The sequence below is a fragment of the Aulonocara sp. 'chitande type north' Nkhata Bay genome, linkage group LG9, assembly GCF_057382095.1.
Source record: "Aulonocara sp. 'chitande type north' Nkhata Bay isolate Kocher_YH1m ecotype deep benthic linkage group LG9, A_spYH_male_GT1.1, whole genome shotgun sequence".
Classification (NCBI taxonomy): domain Eukaryota; kingdom Metazoa; phylum Chordata; class Actinopteri; order Cichliformes; family Cichlidae; genus Aulonocara; species Aulonocara sp. 'chitande type north' Nkhata Bay.
In genome coordinates, this window is record NC_141352.1 from 28,577,847 (window position 1) to 28,599,707 (window position 21,861).

Sequence of the window (21,861 nt, forward strand, 5' to 3'; positions counted from 1 at the left end):
CTTTTTCCTGAATGCATCAGCACCGCTACTTAGAAACCCTGTAGGCGAAAGCAAAACTGTTATCAAATAAAACATTTAATTAATTCTGTATCAAAGAAAAAAGTCCAAGCTAAAACTTTAAGTTCACACAAAAAAGAACTTTTTAAATTTAAAATGTAAAGTACATCTTATGTTAGTTATTATTCTGTGATTGTATTTCAGTGAGATTCATTTGTTTTACTTTAAGGATAAGGAAAACCATTCAGAGGGTTTAAAGAACATTTACTTGAATTTAAACACACTACAGTGAATTGATGGTTTGGAGATTTAGTATTTTCTTATTAAAAGGACCTGAAGGTAAGGAAAAAAGGCACAAGAATAAAGAATAAATTAATCATTCAGTCAAAAAAACATCATTGAACATTTATAGAATCTCTGCTGTTAGTATATATATATATATATATATATATATATATATATATATATATATATATATATATATATATATATATATATATATATATTGATCCGGTGTAACATTATGATCACCTGCTTAATATTGTGTTGGTCCCCATGTTGCTACCAACTGTTCAGTCCATGGATCGGACTTGTTTGTCCAGCACGTCCCACACGTACCTGATTGGATCGAGATCTGGGAAATTTGGAAGTCGAGTCAACACCTCAAACTTGTTGCTGTGCTTCTCGAACCATTCCTGAACCATTTTTTGCTTTGTAGCAGTTACAATGCTGAAAGAGACCACAGCAGAGGTGGGATCAAGTCATTGTTTTGCAAGTCTCAAGTAAGTCTCAAGTCTTTATCCTCAAGTCTCAAGTCAAGTCTCAAGTAATGTCAGGCAAGTCAGAGTCGAGTCTCAAGTCACTGGTGTAAAAGTCCGAGTCAAGTCACAAGTCTTAGAACATTTTTTCAAGTCAAGTCTAAAGTCGTAAAATTAATGACTCGAGTCTGACTCGAGTCCAAGTCATGTGACTCGAGTCCACACCTCTGGACCACAGCCATCGGGGAATACTGTTTCCATGATGATTGTGGATGAACATGACCCTAAACACTGCTTAGGTAGGTGGAAAGTGTCAAAATAACATTCACTTTGTTGGCAGGACTCAAATTCCCAGCAGAACATTTCCTGAGGCATCGCACTGCCTCTGCCAAAAAATGACTCGTTGGCCTGCAATCTGCCAAAAACATGTCAGAAAGAATATTCCTATTACAAGGTAGAAACTTACGCTTATGGTGACAAGTTAAAACAAGATCTAAGGACCTTTAACTACACTCTTGTATAACTGTTTGACTGTCTGGACAAGTTACACAAACATCAATCTAAATATACACTCACTGGACATTTTATTAAGTACAACTTGCCAGTAATTTGCTAATACTTGCTTTTTCATGGTTTAGATTCAACAACTTGCTGGAAACATGCTTCAGAGACTTTAGCCCTTATTGACAAGATAGCATCACAGCAGCTGCAGCTTTCTAGGCTGCTGTGATGTGAATCTCCTGTTCCACCACATACCAGAGTTGCTCTAATGGACTGAGGTCTGGTGCATGTGGAGGTCACTGGGTAGAGTGAACTCATTGTCATGTTCAAGAAACCAGCTTGAGATGATCTGACATTTGTGACATGGTGTGTTACGTCTGTCATAAACATAACATTTTCATCCAGATAACTGCTGCCCACTGGATATTTTCCCTTCTTTGGATCATTTTCTGTAAGCACTAGAGATGGTTATGTGATAAAATCCCATCACATGAGCAGTTTCTGAAATACTCACGCTAACTATCATGCCACATTCAAAGTCACTTAAATCACCTTTCTTTATTGATCTGATGCTTGGTTTGAACTTCAGCAGGTTGTCTTGGCTGTGTCCACATGCCCAAATGCACCGAGCTGCTGCCACGTGATTGGCTGATTGGATATTTGCGTGTTCCTGGTTGGTTAGTTCATTTCCAGCTCATATATCTGCTTTATTTGTCATACAGCAATGAGGAACCAGGCCTTACCTGGCCATGAATCTGCTTCTTACTTATCGTCCAATTATTTTAGAGCCTTTGAATGTCATTCCTAAACAGGTAATGGAATATTTATTACAATCCCCTTGAATGAAAGGTGAAAGTCTGCACTTCAGTCATTCAGTCACATCTCCACTGTGCACATACTCAGGGACCTGACTGTCTCTGTGTGTGCTCACTTTCGCCCCCTGGTGTCAAGCTAGCAGAGCCTTTCTCTAAAACCACGTGACTTCGGGGAAAAGGAGCGCCTTCATAGACTGAGCCGCAGAACTAAAGAGGAGAAGACAGTCAGTCCGCAGGCACCGCGGAGGAAACACGACCGAGGTAAACGAAACTTAAATCAACTTCCTTAATTTAACACCTTAGCGTCTATATTTGATTTTTTATAAATATAACATGCGGCGGTGGGAGGATGTTTGCAGCTGCTTTGTTGTTTCCAGACCAGACTCCATTTAAAAAAGACCTAAATTTAGAAAGTTTTTGTCTGTCTTTCTTTTCTTTTCTTTTTTAATGTGTGTCGACTCTGTTTAAAGACCCGGCTTGAACACGAGGCTTGAACTTGGCTTTTTACGCGAAAGCAAATCGACGTTTATTCATATTTTTACACATTTCTTATGTCTAATATTGGATGTTTTTGATGTGCCCAGAGTGAAGCTGTGCTATTATTAAAAAATGTGAGGCGGGGTGGGTGTAAGAGGGCACGTCGGGGCAGTTGATCGTAGTTGTTTGTGTTGATGTTTTGCCGCTGACCCTGAAACTTTGCGGTGTTTTCAGCATTTTTAAAGAAGCAGCGATGGCAGCTGGGAGAATGCGCTCCACTCGCAGACTGCGCTCCTGGATCGTCGAGCAGGTGTGTGTGTGGCTGTGTATGTGTGTGTGTGCATGAGTGTGAGAGGGAGGCAGGGAGAGGGTAAGGACAAATGAAAGAGTGGGGTGGGGGGGAAGGGAAACGGGAAGAGAAAAAGGGTGATTGAGAGGTCACTAACAAACATATATTCATAACTATGGGGCTGAAAATGACACCAGCAAAAGTTTAACTTTTCTCTTGTTAGAAAATCAGCTGCAATTGCATAATCTGCTTAAGCAAATTGTAGGTCAGCTGTGGAAAAATGCACTTTTCTGTTTCTACTATCATATAAATGTGTTATAGGTGCTTATTGCTACTTTTTATTTTTACAAAACAGTTTAAACCCTTGAAAATGAACTAAAGTCATAAACTGAATATCAGGAAATAGCTGATTTTGACTTTAGGCCACAAAATTCTGTGTATAGTGTAGAAGTGATATCAGCTGAAGTTGAGCTCAGCTGCACTTTCATCAAGTTTATATTTTTTTAGATTAGTTGGTTAAGAAATAAACAGATATTGCTCCAATTATGTGAATGTGTTCTGCTTTTTCTTGCTTTCTGACATATATAAGTGAAATCAGTGCAAGTGCAAACTTCACTGTTTTTTCTACAAAGACATGCAGAAGAGGTGGCTGGTTAGCAGCCCTGATTTATGTCTGCAGTTATTCAGCTTTAGGTGAAATTCAGGAAAACTATAAGCTTCTCTAACGTCGCTGTGTTTTTTGGTTTGTTTCAGGTCAGCAGTGGGAAATATCCGGGGCTGGTGTGGGATGACGAGGCCAAAACCATGTTCCGCATCCCCTGGAAGCACGCGGGGAAACAGGACTTCCGCAAAGACGAAGACGCCGCGATCTTCAAGGTAGCTCTTGAAATTCTCAAGATTTGCTTTAAATGCCACAAATCTTGTGTGCTTTAAATCTCTGAGATCGCCATCGCTGTCCTCCCCAGGCGTGGGCAGAGTTCAAGGGGAAGCTGACAGACGGGGGCCAGGACAACCCGGCCGCTTGGAAGACCCGTCTGCGCTGCGCCCTCAACAAGAGTCCTGAGTTTAAGGAGGTGATGGACCGAGCCCAGCTGGACATCTCAGAACCGTACAAGGTGTACCGCCTGGTCCCCATCAGCGAGCAAGGTGAGGCTTGATGTACCTACTCAGCATGCTCTGGCTAGGTCGTAGTACGACTTAGTTATACCTCAGCAGCAAAGCATTTGACTTACCTCAGACCTGATAACCTCGATGACAAAATCAGTCTCGTGGTCACACGAAGGTGGTTAAGTCAACCCAAAACTTCCCAGTGGGTCACATGAGGGCACAGGAGGCAGGACAGACATGTGACAGCAATTACAAAAACATACATGTGAAGACCAGGCGAGGCCCGAATGTGCAGTGTAAAGATGCTGAATTCAAATCAAATCAAATCAAATCACTTTTTATTGTCACATCACATGTGCAGGCACACTGGCACAGCACATGCGAGTGAAATTCTTGTGTGCGAGCCCCACAAGCAACAGAGATGTGCAAAACACAACAACACAAACGAGCAAAATACAAGAATGGCCAACCTGAAACTAATAAATATATGTACAATATATAATAGTGTATGCATTTCTGGATGTGTATACTAAATATTTTCCTACGTGTGTGTGTGTGTGTGTGTGTGTGTGTGTGTGTGTATACACATTTTTACAAATTAAATAGTAAAAAAATAAAATAATAATAATAATAATAATAATAATAAAATATACAGAGTTGAATATGTGCAAAACAAGTGGCATTTATATACAGTGTGGAGTGCATAATGTTGAAGTTCCAGTAGTGAAGCTGAGGTGTCTATGACGTGTTCAGCAGTCTGATGGCCTGATGGAAAAAGCTGTCTCTCAGTCTGCTGGTACGGGACCGGATGCTGCAGAACCTCCTTCCTGATGGAAGCAGTCTGAACAGTTTATGGCTGGGGTGACTGGAGTCCTTGATGATCCTCCCCGCTTTCCTCAGGCACCGCTTCCTGTAGATGTCTTGGAGGGAGGGAAGCTCACCTCCAATTATCCGTTCAGAGCACCGCACTACTCGCTGGAGAGCTTTGCAGTTGTAGGCGGTGCTGTTGCCATACCAGGTGGTGATGCATCCAGTGAGGATGCTCTCAATGGCACAGTGATAGAAGGTCCTGAGGATGCGGGGGCTCATGCCGAATCTTTTCAGTCTCCTGAGAAAGAAGAGGCGCTGCTGCGCCTTCTTCACTGTTTTGTTTGTGTGTACTGACCACGTAAGATCCTCAGCCAGATGTACACCAAGGAACCGGAAGCTGCTCACTCTCTCCACAGCAGCGCCGTTGATGGTGATGGGGGTGTGTACTTCTCGGCACCTCCGGAAGTCCACTATCAACTCCTTTGTCTTTGCGACGTTGAGGGTGAGATGGTTGTCTTGACACCAGTGGGTCAGGGCGCTGACCTCCTCCCTGTAAGCCGTCTCATCACCGTTGGTGATAAGACCCACCACTGTAGTGTCGTCCGCAAACTTCACAATGATGTTGGAGCTGTTAGTGGCTGTGCAGTCGTAGGTGTAGAGTGAGTACAGGAGAGGGCTCAGTACACACCCCTGTGGAGCACCAGTGTTCAGTGTGATGGGGGATGAGGTGATGCTGCCCAGTCTGACCACCTGGCGTCTGTCAGACAGGAAGCTAAGGATCCAGCTGCAGAGGGAGCTGCTCAGTCCTAATAATGTAATAATTCAATAATGTAACCATGATATCTTCTGCCAGGGTAGAAATGGGACGTTTTTCTGTAAGAGCTCTGATAGTTGGTGTTCCCACTTCACTGGCTCAGATGTCTTCCATCTCAAGACATCTGTATTTCATTCAAAATAACTGCTGTTTAAGATTTATTAGCTCACAGTCTAACACGAGCAGCCCGGTTTCACTCCTGATGGCAGAACAATGCAGGCACACCAGCGCACAAGGACCCTTTGTGGCGGGAATTCAAAGCAGCACCATAAATTATACCCCTGCCTTGTTTTACGAAACCAAGGACAAAGTACAATATTTAAAAACTCTCAGTAGGTTTAAGACAATACAGCCCGAAAGCAATGAAGCAGGCTGGGAGTGTGCGTGAGAGAAAGAGTGTAGTGTTAAAAAGTCTTGTATATGTGCTTTAAAAGGTCAGTAAGACTGGAAAAGCTGGCAAAAATGTTGAATGTCAAAGTTCTTGGTATCCCTGCTCGATGATGAAGAATAGATCTAAACTACTCCTAAATCAATGTGAAGGTTTGGTGAAGGTATTTCTGTAGAGCATGTAAGATAGTTTTATAGTTTTTTCAGAATTGTTGAAAATTTTATACAAGATCAGCTAGCATGCAGCTTAGGCTCCTTGATTTAGTATAAACCTTGTGTATTTGATATAATCTCTGAGCCATCAGAGTCTTAAGAGTCTTAAGACTACAGACTCTCTACCTACACACAGGAAGTGGTGACCCTTTTTCGGAGAATTATTAGGTCACTAAGTGGTGGGCGCCGGTATGCATTGTTCTCTTATCTGGAGCAGGTGTGGTTTGCAGCATATGTTAGCATGGCACTGTGGCCCGGTAATGTTGGAGTCCCACAAATAAGAAGGTTGCAGTGAGATTGCAGATATGCAGATATGCAATCTCACTGCTTTGAAGTATCTGCAACCACTTGAGTCAGTGGGTGATGAAGTCAGTCTGCAATCAGTTTACAACTGAATGGGGTCAAGTTGGCATTTACACACAATATCTGTGTTATTGTGTGCAATTATTTCCTCTCTTGCAAAGAGTCATGTAACAAATAATTTGCCCTCATTGGTCCAGACTGACTCGGTCTGATTGCAGCACGTCTGTCTGTGTTTATACATTAAGACGGTGATCGCATGGAAAACCAGCTGTTCCACAGTGATTGCAGTCAGTTGGACTGTTTGTTTGGAGACAGGTTGCCTCCCACCAGGTGATCTGTGTAATCGCCTTGTTATCACAGTTATTAAAATCCCAGAGGTTAAGGTTATTGGAACCTCTGGTGAGCAGATGCCAGATGCAAAAAAATTCAGTGCAATCGCCTGGCAACCACCGATTTTTCCCAGCCACGATGTTCCTGTCCTATTTTCATTTAATGTAACTGAGCCAAAAAGACGTGACCCACCCTTATAAGAATGCACATCCAGGGTTAAACACAAAGTTAGCACGATGAGCCTCAACTCCTGCTACATAGTACCAGCCTGTGATGATCGTGGCAGGTAAACTGATATTTCAGTTGTAATGTAGGGCAGACCTGCACTCACTCACACAGTCACATGGTCAGCTTCCATCTGCCAGGTTGGATTTTTATCTCAAGATAATGAGCAACAGTCTTTGCGTCACTTTAACAGCCAAAAAATAAACTGACTTAATCCTGACCTCTCTGAGTCAGACTGGTGAACTCATTTAAAGCAGGTAGTTTGGGAATACTTGTAGCTCCTCGGGGTTCGTATTTAGTCATGATGGGGGTTAACCTACAAACCCATTCTGTTTGCAATACACTTTCACAACAGTCTGTTGCATTTAACGCAACAGTGGATGTTTGCCTGGCTGCCACTTAAAACTGTTCCAGTTATTGATTCAGAAGCAAAAACAGTTCACGTGCTTTGCCACGCCTGTGCATGCTCATTAAAGTGTAGGGTGAGATGAGCAACTGCAGGCCGGCGATGTCTCAAAATGCAGCAGCTCTTTTTCTGAGAAACAGAAACCTCAGGAAGCACATGACGACTGCGTCTGTCTCTTCAGGCTGCAGGCGCACAGATCCAGCGCGTTGATTGGTTGGTTACATCTCAGAGATCGTGTGAAGATTAAGGAAAGATGAACTAAAACTAGTTTCCTCTCACTTTTTGTAAATGCAGTTAGTCAGTTTCTTCTGCTCTTAATGTGGAGGAGCTTTGTAGCTTTTATTCTGAAAGCTACAGTTACTAACAGCTCTGCCATCAATTCTGCTTTTACAAAGACTTATTCTTTTCAGCTTTTCTTTATCATCATAACACCTCATAAATACTGGATTAAACTATTACTATTATACATGAACCGGTCAGAATATTAGGAACACCCAGAAGCCCACCATCACTAACTACAAACTCCATAATTAACGTGAACGAACTGAAAAATTGGATCTAAAAGTTTCCCACGGCTGATGGTAACGTGTTTACAGTTTTGCCCGACTGTTAGCAGGGCTGGCATCGCCGCTGCTGAAAGCTGATGCCGGGTTTATAGCTTAATAGCTCCTCTGTTTGAGAGAGTTGAATATTTAATCTGTCAGCAGGACGTCACAGACCATCAGAAATACTCTAAGTTTATCAGCGGCAGCCAGCGAACTTAATGTTAAATGTGCTGCAAAAACAGCCTTTCGTTTTCAGCTGGTTTTAGTTGCTCGTCCCTGCAAGACTTTTTTAAACTAGCAGAAAAAAATTAATATAATATAATTTTAAATGTCAGAATGAGTGACACCGAAGCAAACCTAAGCAAGAACTGAAGGAAGGGTAATCAAATGTATGTATATAGGTTTTCTTTGTTGTTGTGGTCGACATTGTTCTCCATTTTTAAAGGTTTGATTCACTAAAATAATTAGAATAACCTTTATTTACATCAGAGAAATGATTGTACACATATGACATATAAACGTGGTTTTAATCGGAGTGTTTATCTGCTGTGGGTGCTGGCCACAGTAGATGAACAGTAGATGAGAAAATGGAGGTTTAGCTGCGTTAGGTGTTGCAGAGTAAATGTTGCACAATGTACCTGCAGAAACGGGTGAACTTTCTTCTCTATTAGCGCACGGTTAGTCTGATCACCACTTCCACCTTTTCTGCAGCGTTAAGCCCTCTCGCTGTTTATTTCTCTCACACCTTTTTTTTTAAGTGGCTTTTGGACCCGCTGACTCTTGACCTATTTTCTGCTGCTTTGCCTGTCTAATGTCATAAAAGTGCCAAACAAATATGTTAAATGTAGGCCGAAGGGTATTTAAAGCTCTGCCGTGCCCTCTGCTCTCGTTGTGTTGCAGATGTTTGTCTGTTTCCAGGGAGAAATACCTGGATTCTAGTCTGGATTTATGACCATCTTTTCTTCTGATAATCTCCTGCACTTTGGTCTTTGCGTGAACTTTATCTGTTTTTAAGTTACTTTTTTTCAACTTTTCTTTACTTTAGATTTTATTTTAATCACTGGAAAGTCTTAAAAAGTAAACAAGACATGCAACACAATCAGTCACATGTTAAAACAGAGAAACAGACATTATTAAACACATTTTAATAAAAGCCTATAAATCAGAGACATGACAGAGATGGATGGAGAAGGAAAATACTTAGAAAGAAGTTCCTCTTTTAATCATTGCGTGTAGTTCTGCTGTGTCTTATCGTTTCTTTAAAAAAATGATAACTATAGTTTAAAACATCTGCTTTTGATTTTAAGCCAAAAAAAATTATCAGTAACTTTCTTTCCAGATGTCTGACTTCTTTTATACAATTCATACTTGACCTTAAAGTTATTAGTTATATATTTTAACTGTTTAAACATGTCCTCTGCTGCTTAACCAGGTTCAGATTAGTTATTTTTACTTTCTTTAACCTTCATTTAATCAGCAAGTTAAAGCACTTTGAATTTACATCTGTTTTGTAAGATTGCTCCGGGTCAGGATAAGGTGCGTTAACTTCGCGTATTTCATTTTGATAGCAGGAGAAACTAGAGCATCGCTGTCAGAAACATGCAAATTCCACACAGTATCCGGCCACCGCGCTGCTAAATACTGATTCAGTTACTGCTATCAGGGCTGCTGCTCACAGATGTTTTCGATAAATGGTCAGTTTGTCAGTCGATAAACTGGTTGGTCCCTGAGATTTACAAAAAGAGACATGAGCAGCTGGGGCTCAGCAGGCACAGTGGGTATCTCTGTTATTTGGGAGGTCTGCAATTATGGGTCCTCCAGGCTGCATGTCAAAGTCATCTGGGGTGATACACTCACACTTGATTCCTGAATTAGGCTTCAGTGGGCAATCTACGCGTAACCTGATGCACACTTTGATAGGAATGTAACCACGTGTCGGGTCGATGCAGCGAAGGATTAAGAGGCGTCTGAGGCATCAAAAAAAGCACTTGTGTGAAACGATGTAGTAGAAAGTTCTTCAGGCAGAACGGCACCAATCAATATACTGCACAGTCCTCAGGAAATATGTGAGATTTCCAAAATAAAAGCCCCCAGTTATTTATAGAGATTTATCATCATGCTTTAGGGCTGAGGTGTCAAACTCCAGCCCTCGAGAGCTACTGTCCTGCAGCTTTTAGATGCATCCTTACTGCAACACAGCTGAATCAATTGGTTGGATTACCTCTTCAGCCAACAAGTTTGGCAAAGGCCTGATAACAAGCCATTCGTTTGATTCTGGTGTGTCGGAACAAGGATGTGTCTGAAAGCTGCAGGACAGTAGCTCTCGAGGGCTGGAGTTGGAGACCCCTGCTGTAGGGTGCCAACCACATGTGGCAGCGCTCTCATATAAAGTGTCAATCACAGCCTTGCAGGATTTAGGCTAAATAACATTTTATGTTAAATGTGCATCCTGGCATTTAAGGAGGTGTACATTTTTTCTTCATTTTCATCTACAGAGCTACTAAAATAAGGCTTCTCCCTGTATTGGCTCTTCCTGCAGCCTGTTGTAGCCACAGTTATGTACATTATGCTCATGCATGCAATGACCAGAGCCAGTGATTCATAACTTAAGAGTAATCATTTGATCATTACACTTTTTCGCTTATAAAATCTCTAAATATTCACTTCACGGCACTAGGACCAGTGGAAAAACAAAGCCCGACATTTGGGAAGCTCAAACCATCGAACGCTTCCCCATCAATTAAGGTGGCACTCTGGTGAGATAGCATGGGGAAGTACTGACAAAAACACATTTAACTGATTTAAATGTCAGTAAATCCATCTGTTCTGTATCTTTTCTTCATTTTCTCAGCATGAGACTTTGTAAAACTAATTTCGTGGTGCGCTTAAAGGGCTGCAGAAGACCAGTGCGACTCACTTTGCATTATTGTCGTATTTTAAAGCTGCTATAAAAATAAACTGTCTGTGCATCACCATTCAGAGGTCAAAGTACAAACATGACGGAGCCTGACGGAGTTTATCTTTGGCTATTATTTTGGTAATTACATGGAAAATAGAATAAACATCTGCAGAGCTGTTTGTGTGCTAGTTCTAGTGAGGACATTTAATCAAAGACTTTTTATTTTGCCAAATGAGTCAAATTCTCGTGGAAGCAATGGGGCCGAAGAGCACTAAAACGACTCAAAAGTAAAAACAGCCGGTTGTTTTCAGCTGCTTCACGAGTGTTTCCTCTGTGTGCGTTTAGGTGTGGTGGTGCCTGAAAAGAAGAGCAGAGAAAAAGCCTCCAGGAGGTCGAAAAGGAGGAGAAGCGATTCAGACAGCGACGCCGCCAGTGATGACAAACAGATAAAGAGGGAAGAAGCCACGTCTCAGCTGGTGGGTTTATAGGATGTGGGGCGTATGCCGAGTCATTTTAGCCTCAATGTTTGCTCCGAGATAGGAGAGCATCTGATAGCATCTCGAAGCCCTGCAGTATCAAACGCTGTTTGCCATTTCTGTGTAGTTTGAATTATAGATGTTGGTGTAATGACTCCTTCTTGCCTGCTGGAGCTCAGCTAATCTGAGCATCTGAGAGGCAAATTAACAGTGACTTAAAAGCTGCGCAGCATAAACAACATAATTGAAGTGAACCGAACTGAAGTTCATAAATACTGATTACATTTTTTTTTGTCTGATTCTCAGTATGTCGAGGAAAGCCCGGTCCAGACGGAGGAGCCCACTCAGTGCCCCACCTTCATTCAGACGGACTGTGAGTTTAACTGTCTTTGTAATCTGATTACTTCTGATTACTTCTAATTACTTCTTCGTAATCGGGATTTTTTCATATGTATAGAGTTAGCGATGCGAGGAGTATCCTATGATTTCCCCTCACATTTGTTCTCTTTTCCATCTAAAAAGATCTAAAAGATCCATTTGAATCGTGATCTCTGGCTTCCTCAAATGTAAACAATGAGTTAATTCTCCATTTCACACAGTTGAAGGCTTCGCCTGTAGCCCACACAAATAGTATCTCAGAAACTTGTTTACACCACTGGAAAAAAGGTATTTTTTTGTCATTCGTAAATCAAAATTTTAGGTTATTGAGATTTTCGAATTTCAAGTTCTTTCCTCAGTTTCAAGTAATTTCATCAGTAGTTTGAGAGACATAACAACGTGAAACTTTGACTTACGAACGACAGAAATTGGTTTAAAGTTTTTTTTCACTGGTGGAAATAAGTTTCCATATTTCACACGTTAAGAAAACTTTGCTTTGAGTTTGACGGAGGATCTAAAAGTTAAGCCAAAGGGACAAATTTCCTTTCTGTCTGAGTCCGTGTTTTCCTGTGATCCTGTGAGGCTGCAGTCACAGTCTTTGCTTTGTAAAAATCATATTTGCACTTCGAGGACGAGCAGGTCTGTCGCTGCCTCTGAAATCAGGTCATGTCCGAGGAGAAATCTAATCGCTGACCTTGGGTCGGGCGATTTTATTTATACGCCACATGTAGCACGTATACAGGTGTCAGTGTGCTTAAAACTAAAAACATAAAATCCTGTGTAGGTCTGCTGTTCCTTAACCCTCTCAGGCTCAGATGAACTCTTTTGTTGCTAAGTCCTGCAGTGGTACTTCTGAGTAAAAAAACCTCATAAAATATGTGCGTGGGGTAATCAGGTTGTTAGTTTGTAACTGTTGCAAATCGGCAACGCCTGCCTCGAGAGGGTTAAGGCAGTAAAAACTAAACAAACTTTACAAAGAAGTAACATACAAGCCTACACACGCACATTGTGAAGCAAATGGATTACTGCAGTGTAACCTTGTGTTCTTATTTCATCATGTGTTTACATTTCAACTAACAAATCAAACTCACAGGCGACCAAAAGAAGCCGCTGATGTAACTGTTTTATGTCCCTTCAGCGGTCGATGAGATCAGGTTGGACGTGCGGATTGAGGAGAGTGTGACCGCTCCCGTAGGAGGTAATAAAGCATTTACAGCTGAGCAGGCTGTGATATGCTGGGTTCAGAGTCATGAACCCAGTCACGACCTGCTGTGAAAGCACTGAGTGTTGTTGGCTCGAGAAGATAACGACTCCTCTGTCTCCATCTCTACAGCCCAGGACTCCTTCAGTGTGGCAGTTTACTATTTAGGACAGCAGGTGCTCAAACGTCAGATTCAGGGCACCGATGTGCGGATAATGTACCTGCCCTCCTCGCCTATTCCCCCCACGCCACTCGTCCTGAAAGCCAGGTTCCCACGCATCCCGCTACCCGAGCCGCCCTCCACGTTGCCGGCCGGTCCGGAGCTGCAGGCCCTCTTCACCCTGCTCCCCTTCATGGAGAAAGGGGTGGTGCTGACCTCCACTCCGCAGGGAGTTTACGGCAAGAGGTTCTGCCAGGGGCGGGTCTTCTGGACGGGGCCGCACATGACCATGCCGGACCTGCACAAGATGGAGAGGAACACAGAGCCGGTGCTCCTTTTCAATAAAGAAATCTTCAAGCAACGTAAGTCAGAAATGAGCGTGTTGATATTTGTTAACAGCCCTGCCAGATGCTGCAGAACAAATTATCACGCAGATGTTATCACAGCAAGAGCTTGAATGTCTGCGCAGTGAAGCTAATATGTACTCTGCAGGAAAAAAAGGACTCACCAGGACTTTAATCAAAATCTGTCTTTAGAATTAGTGTTTATTAACTGAAGTATCACAGACTCATTGCCATCACTGTTTTATGAACTAAGTGTGTTTTTCCCACCAAAACATGGTTTGGCGCCAGTCTGCAGCTGTGATTGGATAATTGACGGGACATCCAGGATCATTTTGCTCTAATGCACTGCTGACATGGTTAGCTCACGATCGATAATAACACTGCTATCAAATTGCCTTATTTCGTGTTATTGGATAAAACCGTTGCCTGGTGCTTGTCTGGGCAGCAGTCTAACCAGAGATGCCCGCGTCCAGCTCTCCTTTGAGGAAATGCAGAAGCCTTTCAAACACAGCAGATGCACATAATCTCTGCAGCATGTCATCCTCCCAATTGGACACATGCCATACCCAGCAGCAGCTTTAGTCTGACTCCAGGAGAACACCGTTTACGTGTCTCCAACACACTTTGTTCTTAAACTAAGGGTGTTCAGGATCTTTTATTTTGAAAAGCTGCTAATTCAGTTCTGTGTTTGACTTGTCGCGTTCCTTACCTGCTCTGTGCAGCTTGACCTGACTACAGGAAAAAAATAAAAACATTTAAAAATAGTGCAGTTTTCAGCAACGTGAAGTGGAGAGCTGCTCCTGAACGGTGTTACAGGCTGGTACGTCACTGGGAATACGCGTCTCCCAAATAACTCAGATGAAGCCAGCTCGTAGCGATAGGTGCGGGTAGGAATGCAGGTCGAGCAGTAAATAAGCTGCTTTCCCTTCATTCTCAGCTCTTTCTTTACCGTAGCAGGCAATCAATCCTCCCACACTTGGAAACACAATACGCATGTTCATTATACATCTGGCAGCGCTGTTTAAGACTGAAAAATCAATGTTAAGTGCATGTTATTTTTTAATTTTAGAGAGTTTTCATGATAATAAGGTCCAATCTTCAAAAAACTTTAGTCTTTGGTTGAAATTGTCCAACTGGAATTTTGATTTTAAATGTCATGAGCAAAGATTCAGTGTAGGGCTGTTTTTTGCCCTGAGCTGATAACTTACATGAAGCGCTAATAAACGCCCGCCCCTTCCCTCCTCAATCATCAGAGTTGGACTACTTCCGTACAAATGGCGGCGAGCCTCCCCAGTGTGGCTTCACCCTGTGTTTTGGAGAAGAGCTGAGTGACTCAGAGGACCCTTTCCAAAAGCTGATCATTGTTCAGGTAAACCACACACACTCAGCAGTATGTTTTTTCTGTGGTGGGGATTTTCCAGGGAATTTCAGGTAAACCACACACTGGATTATTGAAAACTGTAACTAGAGAAAAGTTTCCTTTCTTTGTCCTTTAATTGTCACCAGTATTCATTTTTCTACATGAGATTCTTTTAAATCACCCTTCAGGTGCTGGGATTGTTACTCACATGTGATTTTAGTGACACCTAACTTATTTATTCTTCTGTAACAACTTGTGCTTAACTGGTGCCCTCTTCCCTGCTCTCCTTTTTGTGATTCGTTAAAGTGGACTTGCACACTCCTCATCCAAAAGCTCAGGGTTCTCACTGCTCTGAATGCCCCATTTTTGGCTCTTTGTGATGTCAGACAGGGGCTAGCCCTCATAACTGGTTATATCAGGCATAGAAACCCCCCCCCCCCACATGCTGTTCAAACCTTCTGCTTGTGAGGGGAAGCCAATCAGCTGAAATGGAAGCGTTAAAAACAGTTTTAAAATTAATTTTTAGGGACCTTTAAATGTGGAGAAATCCGCAGCTCCAATACAGGAGATCTGAGTAACTAACAAAAACTACCTTCACTACTCTCTCCTCTACAGATTACTTTACGATGGGAACAACGGCAGGTCCAGAACGCTCAGTCCGTCTGATTTCAGTAAATGGTAAAAACTGCCTTTACTGCTCTTTCCTCTGCAGATCACTCTACCGTGGGAAGAACAGCAGGTACAGAACGTTCAGTCCATCTTTGAATCCATCACCATCCTGCAGTCTCTGGCCAGCCAGTCCCCGCTGGGAGAAATAACCCTGAACCTCGTCACGGTGCCTTCGCCAACCAACTAGAGCATCGGCTGCGGGACTTTCTAAGCACTTTGATGGGTGGCATTTGAAAAATAAGACACATTTCCCCCTTATTATAAATCCGACAGCTAGAAGGATTTTTTTCTTTTATTATTCTAATTAAGACAGATTATAATAAGATAACAAAACAGGAACCTGCAGTTATTTTCTGTGGTAATTGTTTGTTTTTTTTCATATTGCCCAAACACGTTGCACAGAAACGGATGCATAGCATTTAAGAGAAATAGGAAATCAAATGGTGAACTAATATAAAGGGGACCTATTCTGCTTTTCCTTATTTTTTGCCACAGTGGTCAAAACCCATATGAAAAAAGTTTGACAAACTCAGGTTCAAACAAGAGTAGATTTACCCAATACTGTCATATTACACACATAGTTTTGACCGTTAGCACAGAAACAGCCCTCACTGCAAACAGGAACCTGCAGCTCCTGTTTCCAGTGAGGGCTGTTTAAGAGGGGCAGCCAATCAGAAAAAAAGCTGGCTTGAAGAGGGAGGAGCATTTGGATAAGAGGGTGGAGTGACTAAAACCATAGCACAGACTTGTGCCTCACAACAAGCTGTATTCTTTATCAGACAATAGCATCAACAATGCTAAAAATGCTAAGAGAACAAAAGATCGCGTTTACAGGAGAAACTTTCCATTCAGACTAAAATACTTTTTGTCTCAGGCTGTTTTTATGCTTTCAGGTGGCGTAAAGCTGAGAATTTTAACACGGGGATTGACTCCCTTTTGTAACCAGCAGCCTCAAGTGGCCATTAAAGGAACTGCACCTTTTGACGCTGCTGCAAGACGTCCTGTAAAACAAATAGGACTTATTTTGAACTGTGAATCATGCAAAGCTCCCGGAGTAAAAACAGAGTTGGAAATAAGCATTAATAGGTCCCCTTTAATATCAGTTTTGGGGTGCACCTTCTTTTTCATTTTAGATATTAGTTAGTGTACTGGTAACACTACATGTAAGCCAACACTTGGAAGCTTTTTATATTCATCGTGCATCTCAGAATGTGATGTAAGCAGCATGCCGATCAGAGCTGAGCAATCATCTTCCTGTAAATTCCTCTCATTAACTATTGGGTCATTTTAGATATTATAAGTCTATTGTTTTGGTTAGGGATTGGGGGTGGAGCCATTTAGTACTGTAGACGCTGCTTAAGTTGTGTTGATGAAAATTGTTCACACCACAGGACTAGATAGAAGTTTCACTGTACAATCAAAGGGGAAAAAAGCATCATAATAGCCTGCAGTAGTTCAGTAGACTATTTTGTAAAGCACCTTTATCTTTACTATATTGCCGTCAAGTCTTTTCAGATCCAGTGCAGATGTGTCCTTTATACCATTAGGGTTTTGTAGTTAAAAACATTTTTTACAAATGTGTCTTAAATGGTCATCTTTTAATAGACAAAAACTGAAACTGGAGATGAGAAAGGAGGAGCGTGTCACCCTGGAGCAGGTCAGTCAGGAATATCACATTCAGCGCATTTATTTTTTAACCATTTACAGTGAGAAACTTTCCCGATTTACAGGACTGTGCGCTGTTAGACAGCTGCACCGTTGTATTCATTTTAAATGTCTGTTAACAGTTAAACTTTCAGCTTTTCTTTGGGGGTTTGTGAAGGACGAACAAAACACACATTTCAATACAAAAGTTCTGCAGTGAACACAGGGAGGAGAAGCTCTGAATATTTGGCTTATTGAGAGTGTAAGGCAGCCTCAGTTTGACACGTTGTAAGGCAGGTTTCCCAAACTTGCAACACATTGTTCCTCTTTCCTGAAGTTAAAATGATTTAGAAGAAATTTCCTCTAGACTCATGTTATTTTTGTAGCACCTGCTGCAGAAGCTTGGCAGGTATTTGCTGAACAGCAAATAACAAGAACAGCTGCAAAAACACGCTTTAATTGAGGATTTAAGGTAACAACACAGAATAAAGACACTAAACAGTATAAACTTTGACAGGGAGTTTATTTGAATGGTCAACTGTTATATTTGTAATGTCACAACTCTATTTAACCAGTTCTTGTGCCCACACGAGGCATTGAAGTCATAACAAACACATCTGCACGGTGTTCAAGGGTGGATGTACCCCCCTCCCCCCCCATTTTATTTTTAATATATTACTTTAAGTCTTCCCAAAGTCAAAACCACAAACTTGAGAGTTCCTTTTAAATCAAACCTAATGAAAAACAAATATTTTGAGCTTCATCTAGCTTGGTATTTACTGCAGGATTTTAGTATTGTAAGGCATTTTTGTCCTTTTGTCCATCCTGTTTCATGTATAGTTTGCTGGAATCATACTAATGCATAAACTAAGAGAAAGAGGGGGAACATATCTATATGTTGTAGTAGTGTTAGAGGAGGACTTCAAGGTGGAAGTGTCCTTTAAATGAGCAGGGGATGGACCACAAGGCACACTCTGGGGTGGGCGGGAAACTAGTGAGATGTAAATATTGTTATTTATGCATATATGTTCTTGTTCACTCGGAAAAAAATAAACGTCTCCTTAAACTCGGTGTCGAGTGTGCGTTGTTCTGTAAAAATCACATTTGTGCAGAAAAAGTGATGCTACTCTTCAGTCTAGATGTTTCCGTTGGCCGGCGAGGCGAGCTCCTCTATCTTGGTGTTAAGTTTCTGATTGGTCCAGTCTTTTGTGATGTCGTCCAGGTGGCTGTCAAAATCCACCAATAGCGTGTGATCACCTGACTCCATCATCTGGCTCGCTATGGCCCGAGTCTCCTCCCACTGTCTCAGCATTATCCTGAACAGGACAGAGGAAAAAAGGAACAGGTGAGTGTAGTTTTCAGACAGAATTCAGGCGCAAAAATAAAAAACAGACGTGCTGCTCAGCTTTCACAGCGTGTCCCACATAAACGTGCAGTTTGCTGGGATATGGTCATTCATGCTCTTACGTGTGTTTGTCTTTGAGTATCCATCTTGAGTCTTTGCGCTCGTACAACACGATGGGAGGAACCCGATAGTCTGGAGACATCTTACTGCCATCGAGCTGTAAGAAAAAAAAAAAAATCATCCTGAACTACTTTATTAAACAGACAGCACAGCTAAGCTTAACTTATTTCTGAAAGCCTGCTTACCAGCAATAGAAATATGTCCAGGTTAAACCAGCAGGTAAGAGACAGCCGATAAAACAATTTTACTTCTGTTTTTCTTACCATTAATAAAACTGGATTGTCAAACTGCTCTGCAATCTTATCGGCGACCTTCAGCGCACACGGTGTCGGGCTGCCGAGCAGAAAACATAAAAACTAGTTAAACAGAAACTCCTGAGACCACACGCCTCCGCCAAAGCCGCAAAGTTACAGAAGGATGGCATATTTTTCTTGAGAATATCATTTTGATATGTATGAAGATCCAGTTTATTCATTCCAAAGCTAACTTTACTGCTTGAAAACTGACAAAAGGTAACCCTTTAATCTCTTTTCTGAACAGAGAGGTTTCAGATTTTTTTAAATTTTAACTAAAATGTCTTTTTACATCTTGTTTTAGTTTTTATTTAATAACCTTTTCATGCTGGTTTTCCCATCTAGACAGATGTGCTGAGCTGTAAAGTGTTACTGCATGAGGTACGAAAGGCTAAATGTGCAGCTTTGCCGCATCTCAAAACAAAAAACAGGGTTCAAATGAAAACCTCTTTAGTGACACGAAGCTCTGGAAACCCACTTGTTATCAGACACGCAGGCGTTGGCTTGGTAATATCCCACTATCCTCTGCTGAGTCTGTGAACACCAAACATCCACCTGGAAGGAGGAGAACACCCACCGCCACTTTTAAACTTCATTTAATGCTGATGCAAGTTATAAATTCTTAATAACTTGGTAGCTTGGTCCAGAATATCTGACTGCAGGGTTTTATGCCTTCACAATAAACAATCACGAGGAGTCTTTAAGGTCTTCTCCGGGATCAGAGCTCCAGACTGTGGTGCTATTAAACAAAATTGTGAGGGCAGAAAAACACCTGTGAGCACCTGTGTAAGGGCCAGCTGGGTGATAGGAGCCAGGGGCAGGTGGGAGTGGAGCAGCGGGACACAGTCAGTCACGCAAACAGCGCCACCTGTCGGGCTGGACGACAACAGCAGGCCATTGATGCTACAGCGCGGAAAGAGGCAGGTGTGCAGGTACATCTTCACGTAAGCGCGACAGGACAGCTCCACCTCACCCATGGTGTCCGCTGCGGGGAGATAAGAGCACAGAAGCACTGAAAACTTGCCTCAGAGGACCGAGGCTAGCGGGAGAAGCACTGATGAGACACATAACAAAGGGCTGCCGTTAATAATGTCGCTGAATTTATCGAAAATCAGAAGGAAAAACGTCCGCAAGTGGCTTGTTGCTCAATGAGCTGCCAACCGGCCACACTGTGAATGAGCATTAGCATCCAAGCTAACCAAGCAGAGAATTTAATTCCGCCTTACCTGAATGGGAATATCAGTAAACACCAAAATCTACAGCTTCAAACTGGAAATATCAAATTAAGCTTTGCACGCAACTGTTGACACGAGCTTTTTAAAAAAACAGACCCAATTCACTTGACAGATACATGAAGAGCGTCTGAACGGCAGCTTTTGGTCCCGCCTACACGTCTTAAATGTAATTACCTGATTGGCTAAGAGATAAAGGCTTTGTAATGCGGTTCGAGATAAAAGATGCCAATCATTTCGTCAGGAGTTCAACGTAAACACGACTATGTGTACGCTTTGCGGTAGTGCGCCCTCTACTGAAGAGGATGACCGAGGGGATAAAAAAAATAGGTGTGTGTGTGTGTAAAGAAAAGTAAAGCTATATCAAGTATAAAATATACATGACTTCTTTTGCACTGACAGAACTGCACCTCTATTTAGTCTAATAAAACTACTTTGTTATTGTAGTTTCATTGCTACAATGACAAAGATTCTGGTTCTGAGAAAACAACAAAACATAAAACAAACCCACTCTGAAAACTCAAATTTGAATTAAATATTTTAAATAAATGTTACATTCATAACCCAGCCTTTCCCTGTCAACGATGGCTTCTTGACAGATGCTCTTCCACTGAGACTATTTGTGATAAGGTTTTATTGAACAGTGGATCAAGTCAAAGGCCAGATGCTGGCTAGTAGCTCTTTAGGAATCACCTTCACTTGTCAAACTGTTTTGAACAAAAATATGAACAAGTTGTGTTTTGCAAATTATGCTGGTAAAGTATCTAAAGATGAATGTAAAATGGGTTCTTTGCCAAACTACCAGTGTCCAAAAAAGAAAAAAAGAAAACATTGCTCAGTATGTGTGTATATTTGTATATTTTCAAGTAACTTTCAAGTGGCTTCAGATTTTCTTATGATTGTATGGCTAGATAAAATGCAAGACAGAACTAGAGAAGTTCTTAGATACAAATTTCAGCATATCTCCCAGAAGTGCAGAGTGTACAAATGTTTGAGTGAGAATCCATTTTCTTCAGTCTCTTATCCAACTAATAGAGTAAGTAAGTAAAACTTTATTTATATAGCACCTTTCAAGATAAAAATCACAAAGTGCTTCACAGAAGCTAAAACCTAAAAATAAAAATCAACCAAAAGCAAGTTTAAAAAGATGGGTTTTTAGCAGTTTTTTTTTTTTTTTTTTTTTTAAAGCGACCACTGAGTCCACAGATCTCAGGCTCAAAGGGAGAGAGTTCCACAATCTGGGGGCCACAGTTCCAAAAGCTTTGTCGCCTTTTGTTTTCAGCCTCGTGTGTTGGACAGCAAGCAAGCCCTGGTCACATGACCTCAGGGACCTGCTGGGAATGTATGGATGTAAAAGTTCACTTATATATGTTGGTGCTTGTCCATGCAGAGCCCTGAAAGTCAAGGTCAAAACCTTAAACTGGATTCTGAATTCAACGGGGAGCCAGTGCAGCTGAATCAGCAGGGGTGTGACATGGGAAAACTTGGAGGACTTGGTCAGAAGCTTTGCAGCGGCGTTCTGAACAACTTGTAGACGCTCCAAAGAGGCTTTACATAAACAAGTAAACAAAGAATTACAATAATCCAGACGAGATGAAACAAATGCATGAATGACAATTTCTAATTCGGAGCGCGATACAATGGGACTCAGCTTAGCAATGTTTCTCAAATGATAAAAACAGGAGCGAACCAAAGATTTTACATGGGCATCCAAAGTCAGAGCTGAGTCAATACTAACACCAAGGCTCCTGATAGACTGTTTT

The 21,861-nt window shown here is 41.7% G+C and overlaps 2 protein-coding genes across 3 annotated transcripts; one reads left to right on the forward strand and one right to left on the reverse strand.

The window, feature by feature from the left end:
• Window positions 1-2,210: 2,210 nt before the first annotated feature.
• irf9 (interferon regulatory factor 9) lies at window positions 2,211-18,179 on the forward strand. Of its 2 annotated transcripts, none has more exons than XM_086306774.1 (10): window positions 2,211-2,332; window positions 2,783-2,858; window positions 3,591-3,713; window positions 3,803-3,983; window positions 11,222-11,352; window positions 11,659-11,725; window positions 12,869-12,928; window positions 13,064-13,453; window positions 14,689-14,804; window positions 15,508-18,179. In XM_086306774.1, exons 2-10 carry the CDS (start codon window positions 2,802-2,804, stop codon window positions 15,649-15,651), a joined length of 1,269 nt encoding a protein of 422 aa, XP_086162900.1. In that variant the 5' UTR covers window positions 2,211-2,332; window positions 2,783-2,801; the 3' UTR covers window positions 15,652-18,179. The 2 variants fall into 2 exon arrangements, with proteins under 2 accessions (XP_086162900.1, XP_086162901.1); XM_086306775.1 differs by having other exon boundaries at window positions 15,411-15,523.
• Window positions 16,510-20,270, reverse strand: emc9 (ER membrane protein complex subunit 9). Its single transcript, XM_086306776.1, has 6 exons — window positions 20,093-20,270; window positions 19,649-19,851; window positions 19,345-19,421; window positions 18,837-18,906; window positions 18,576-18,670; window positions 16,510-18,424 (listed from the first exon to the last, which is right to left on the reverse strand). The coding sequence occupies exons 2-6, from the start codon at window positions 19,841-19,843 to the stop codon at window positions 18,244-18,246; spliced, it is 618 nt and encodes a 205-aa protein (XP_086162902.1). The 5' UTR covers window positions 19,844-19,851; window positions 20,093-20,270; the 3' UTR covers window positions 16,510-18,243.
• Window positions 20,271-21,861: the final 1,591 nt, after the last annotated feature.

Excerpts from the sequence above, each read along its gene's own strand:
- irf9 (XM_086306774.1), top strand. The coding sequence starts at position 2,802 with ATGGCAGCTGGGAGAATGCGCTCCACTCGCAGACTGCGCTCCTGGATC. Across the intron at positions 2,859-3,590 it reads GCTCCTGGATCGTCGAGCAG|GTCAGCAGTGGGAAATATCC; the intron begins GTGTGTGTGTGG and ends GGTTTGTTTCAG. Across the intron at positions 11,726-12,868 it reads CACCTTCATTCAGACGGACT|CGGTCGATGAGATCAGGTTG; the intron begins GTGAGTTTAACT and ends ATGTCCCTTCAG.
- emc9 (XM_086306776.1), bottom strand. The coding sequence starts at position 19,843 with ATGGGTGAGGTGGAGCTGTCCTGTCGCGCTTACGTGAAGATGTACCTG. Across the intron at positions 18,907-19,344 it reads GCCTGCGTGTCTGATAACAA|CCCGACACCGTGTGCGCTGA; the intron begins GTGGGTTTCCAG and ends TCTGCTCGGCAG. Across the intron at positions 18,425-18,575 it reads ATACTCAAAGACAAACACAC|GATAATGCTGAGACAGTGGG; the intron begins GTAAGAGCATGA and ends TGTCCTGTTCAG.